At 36.1% G+C, this 5,384-nt stretch overlaps 1 protein-coding gene across 3 annotated transcripts; it reads left to right on the forward strand.

Moving 5' to 3' along the window:
• The first annotated feature begins 8 nt into the window (after window positions 1-8).
• Window positions 9-4,577, forward strand: LOC109209261 (bifunctional nuclease 2). 3 transcript variants are annotated; one of them, XM_019372497.1, is made up of 10 exons: window positions 9-310; window positions 1,533-1,742; window positions 1,816-1,868; window positions 1,968-2,024; window positions 2,521-2,586; window positions 2,676-2,747; window positions 3,301-3,410; window positions 3,485-3,576; window positions 3,682-3,745; window positions 4,276-4,577. In XM_019372497.1, the coding sequence occupies exons 1-9, from the start codon at window positions 49-51 to the stop codon at window positions 3,732-3,734; spliced, it is 975 nt and encodes a 324-aa protein (XP_019228042.1). In that variant the 5' UTR covers window positions 9-48; the 3' UTR covers window positions 3,735-3,745; window positions 4,276-4,577. The 3 variants fall into 3 exon arrangements, with proteins under 3 accessions (XP_019228042.1, XP_019228041.1, XP_019228043.1); XM_019372496.1 differs by having other exon boundaries at window positions 3,937-4,576; XM_019372498.1 differs by lacking the exons at window positions 3,682-3,745; window positions 4,276-4,577 and having other exon boundaries at window positions 3,493-3,571.
• The last annotated feature ends 807 nt before the right edge of the window (window positions 4,578-5,384 follow it).

Below are 5,384 nucleotides of genomic sequence, written 5' to 3' on the forward strand. Positions count from 1 at the left end.
GACCCCCCCCCCCCCCACCGGTAAACCCATTGAAATTATCGTGTCCCGATGGTCGGAGCTCAGTTGAGGATCCATACGGTCGCCGGACTTTTGACGGATCAACCGGAAACCAGCCGGTGGAGTGCCAGCTGTCACTGTTACTACTCGATTCGAAACATCTCATTCCATCTCTCTTCTAAAAATAAGCATTGTAGAAAATCAAGATTAACGGTGATCTGCAGCAAATCGTCACGTGGAAGCTTCAATCGGAAATCTAATCAGAGTGATGAACACGATGATGATTATATTGAAGCCGTTGTCCTCGTCTCAGGTCTTCAATCTTCACCTTTTGTATTTACCTTTCTGCCCCTGCGTCCGGTCTTTAGTTTGATATTATGTTGTATTTCTCATAATCCGATTTTCTCTGAAATTTTACTACTTATATCGAAAAGATCCGATTTTTCTCCTCTACAATATTGCTTGTTAACAAATGCAGCTATTGTTAAAAAAATCAAGTCATATTCTCTGAAATTGAGCTGCATTTTAGCTCACCTTCGTTATTTTAGTTGGTGACAATTGGTAAAAAAAAGTTGCTCGCCCAGTAACATTTGACGGTCCTTGTACTGATTAGTAAAAACCCGCTGTTACAGAATTAAAGAGACCTATAAACACTTAAATTTGTTAGAAAAGATGACTTGAGATGGGAAACCGTGCACTTTGATGGTAATTTGAGAAACTAAATCGATCAATCAATTAATTACATCTCCAATCCTGAATCAGTTGGGTCGGCTGTATGATTCCTATGTTTCCATTTTGGTTTAGTCAGGTCTTTTTCATTTTAATGCTTAATATTAATGTTTTTCTAAATCGCCTATATACCCTGTACAAATAACTAGTTCAATCCCGACTAGTTGGTATAGTGTATATGGATTTCTCTGCTGCCATTATGTTTCTTTTCTAAGTTGTGCAATAGTTTGGAGAGAATTTCGGTATTTTAGATAACTTCTCTCGATGTGATTTAGTTCTTCCTAGTCCTTTTCTATCACCTTTCGAAAGTCTATCCAGGACATGACCAGACCGAACTATCTCCGACTCTTTCTTTATTCTCTATGTGTGCTACTTGCAACCTTTGGTTAGATGTGATCATTTCTAATCTTGTCCAATATTGTATGACAGCACAGCTATTGTAATATCCATATTTCGATATTCATCCATCTTACTATCTGTATTTCAATATTCATCCATCTTAATATCCATATCAATATTCATTTGGTGGATATGATGGACCATAGGGGCTCAACATTCACTCTCAATATAATATTTCTGGTCTAACAACTGTTTAATAGAACTTATATTTCACTTTGTTAGGTCCCTTTTTATTGCATAGCGTTCCCTGGCACTTATCCATCTTGACCAACTTATTTTAATCTATGTACTTTGAGAAACTAATTGCTTAATACATTTCATCTGTAATCTGTCTTCTAATATTACTTATTATTTTCTTCCCTGCACGTGAGTCTAAGCATGTTTTACCAATGCTACAATGACTGTAGAGACTATGAGGCACTACCAAATGCGTATGCGTGGATTTCAAGAACCAAGATGGCACTCATCAGCTCACTTGGTTCCATTTTCTTTTCACACCAAGGATCCTATTGCTGATGCGTCATCTTTAGGGACAGGATTTCTTCGCCGTTTCCAGAATCCAACTATTTTTCTTAAGATTTCTTGTGATGGCGAATATGTCTTGCCAATTATTGTTGGTACGTGTTTTTAGATTTCTCCTTCTGTAAGCAGTTCTGTCGTACTGTTATGGATTAACTCCTGCTACTTCAGGAGAATATGCTGTCGAAAAACTTATAGATTCATTGCATGAGGAGGAGACGGGGGTAATGTTTTTAAGATTTTTGACTGTGGATTCTCTGATTTACTTCTCCTTTTCTTTCTTTTAACTTTTCTTTGAGATGCTGATGTTGGGCCTGCTGCAGGATTGGCCGGACCAATTCCAGCTTGTGAGGAATCTATTGCTGAAACTTGGCTATGAAGTATGTTAATACCATATTTATGTATCTCATCATATGCATCCCTTCTCAATCTTGATTCTGTTTTAATACATAATATCTCCAACTTGATTTTAGTCTTCACTTTTACCTAATTTGCTATCACATTCCCTGAACTTGAATCACCAGAAACTTTTGGTTCTCGGTTACATGTCATTCTAAATGTTAGTAATATTTGTTAATTTATGCATCCAGATGAAAGCTTTCATGATGCGACCGTTAACTGTTTCTGCGTTATCTTTTAGCTACCAGTTCATGGTATTAATATGCATTTACTAATTATCATGTAAAGTTCTTACTGATTGCTCTAACTTGTAACGTGCCAAGTTAGCAGGAGGCTCGGTTCCTTCTAGGTGTTTTGCAAGATTTAACACTTCATTTAATAGCTGATCACTTTAAAATTGGGCAATGATCAATGCATTTTTTTTATTGTTTGAAGTGCTGGTCTTTCTTTCTTAGTTTGGTGATATATCATTTTCAGGTTAAAATGGTGAAGATTACAGAAAGAGTGACTAACACTTATTTTGCCAGAATATTTTTCCACAAGGTATGTGAAAGTGCTTTTTAGGTAAATCCAAAACACTCCTACTTCTAGAGAAGATTTAATCTGAACTTAACTTTTTTGATAATACATAGCCAGGGGAAAAAGATATTATAAGTGTGGATGCTCGTCCTTCAGATGCCATTAATGTTGCCAGAAGATGCAAGGTATTGTTCTTATGAAAACTTTGAGATTCCAGTGTGATAATGTATATTGTTAAGTGTTTGCTAACATCCATTGAAAAATCGATGTCAATCATGGTATATCTGTTGAATAAAGTATGGGATTGATGTAAAATTAGCTTTCCTCCTGTTTTGCTCCAACTTATATAAAATACCAAAGTTGCTCTCTCATGTGAATTTTCTTGCCTTATCTGTTAAGTTTTCATGCCTCTCTGGTGCCCTCTCTCATGATTCCTTTAGTTACCAATACACTGCTTCATAAAAAATGCTCACGGTTGTAGAAAAAAATATGTCTCCTTACTGTTTCGTAGTATTTTAAGATGAAATCAAGAATAGCTTTATCGGCTTTCAACTTCTTTACGTCTAATAAAACAATTAACATGGATCTGAATTGTAGTTTTTGAGTTAACAATAACAAATTTGGTAAAGTTTTATGTGAATGATCAACTTCTTTTCAGTTTTAGCGAGCTGTAATGACCTTAACTATATTTTGAAAAACCATCATCTGTCTTAATTGAGTTTCTTCTGGTTTATGCAGGCACCAATATTTGTGAATAAGCACATTGTCTTGGCTGATGCAAAAAGAATAGTTCATGGAATGGAGCGATCTAGCAGAGTTAAGTCCACGTATGATGTATTATTAGATAGGTTGGTCGCTTTTCTCTCCTATTTGCATATCTTTGGACCTTTTCAATATTTAAGCTTGAGTCTGTCTGACGCAGTGCATCAGATGGCCCTGATTTACTTTCTGAAGAACTTAGTATGGTGAGAAGTATGAACTTAGCAGTGAATGAGGAGCGGTACAATGATGCAGGTATATCAAACTAAATGTGTGATTATTTATTGGAAATAACTGCTATAGTTTTCCTATACTTAATTTGTTGATATATCACCAAAAATTGTTTTCTGCTTCCTGCAGCTATGTGGAAGGACAAACTGATGAGGCTTCGTGAGTCAACGCACGAGCTCTAAATCTTCTCCAGGTATATCTGCCTACTGCTGAGGAAAGAGCTCTTAGATTTCTTTAATAGTCATGAAATGTGCAAATTTATATATTATTTGGATTATGGCTTTAGTATTCATCTGTCTCCTGAAAATTTGCATCATTCTACAAAGGAACATTTTTCATTATTCGCAGCTATTCATTGTAACTTTTTCTCCTTGTCCTGTTCAGAAATAAAATGTAAATATTCCTTACTGGATTACAACGATAAAGGATGGAAGCTTGCTGTATTTCAACTTTTCAACGTCATGCTAACAAAAGTTTCAAGGAATCAATAATCTACAGGGAAGTTCGAAAATTATTGTTGTGTATAGGTTCCCTTGTTGTAAAAAATCTTTGTCGTTGAAAAGTAAATGCCCTATTGGCCTAGCTAACAGCAACGATGCATCCTCTAGGTAAAAATGTATAGTTTGATTCTTGCTAAAGAGTATATCAAGTTATCAACTCTGTGAGAGTAGCATGTACAGTAAAGACGAAAATTTGATTGGCCCAAATCATCTCGTGTAACAGATGTTGCAAAGTTGGTACGACTGAAAAGCCTTGTGGTGATGTATTACCATGGCGAACAGATGGAGTCTTCCCTTTGCCTTTCTGATGGCTGGACCACTCCTAGATTGCTCTATTAGTTAAAAGAAGGGGGCTGGCTGTGCTGAACTGTATGGTGAGAGAGCTGGATTATGCTGAACTCTATGGTCGGAGGTGGCTATGCTTAAGTATATGGTGTGCATTGATTCATTCATGTTTACAGCCTCCAGATTATTAGAAGCATTATTAATGCCTCCATGAAATGATCGGTTGAATATTCTTTTGCATGCGTCTTTGAGTGATTTTGTCTGCTATCTTCTACCAACACAGGTATTGCTAACTCTTCCGTGAGACTTAAACAGATGGCAAGAATTTAGTTATTGTCGTCTTTGGTGGAATCTGAACCTTGGTTCCTAAGGTTTTTAGTCCTGCCCTTCGACCACTAGGCCTTCTCATTGTGAGTGAGATATAACCTAGCTTCACTGCTTGTTCACCCTAACTGCGCCTTTACCAACTCCAGTCTCTCAACGGAATGCCCATTGAGTAAACAAAACTCAGATGTTTTTCTGCTGTACATTTCTGGTCAACTTGATCTTCCCCCAACCATAGAAGTCCAGTGTGAGCTCAAGAAATCTCAAGCTAATGCAGTCGCAGAGAAACAAAATAAAATTCCTACTCTAAAATTTTAATTTTCATTTTTTGCGTGTTCAAATTAAATTATATAAATCTATCATGATTAAGTAATTTATATTAATTTATCATGATTAAGTGATAAATTGATGTTTGTGAGAGTATTAGTTAACTATGGACGGTGATAATGGTGTGTGTAAAGACATACTACTATGTATTTATTAGGTTAGATATAAACACCAAGTGTTTTTCTGTGCAAGGAAGATACATAGTGATAGGCTTGTTCTGTCTATCAGAAGCATCGAACAAGAAGTCGCTAAATTACTTTCGTTTTAGTAGCTAAAGTTAGCATCAGTTATCGAGCTTCATTGTGTATAAGTAAGTTCACGTTGGCAATAAATTGCAGGAATAGAAAACAGATGGTTTTGGTAGTGTATTAATTGTATACGCCCATTTAGTTAGAG

The sequence above is a fragment of the Nicotiana attenuata genome, unplaced genomic scaffold (assembly GCF_001879085.1).
Source record: "Nicotiana attenuata strain UT unplaced genomic scaffold, NIATTr2, whole genome shotgun sequence".
NCBI lineage: Eukaryota > Viridiplantae > Streptophyta > Magnoliopsida > Solanales > Solanaceae > Nicotiana > Nicotiana attenuata.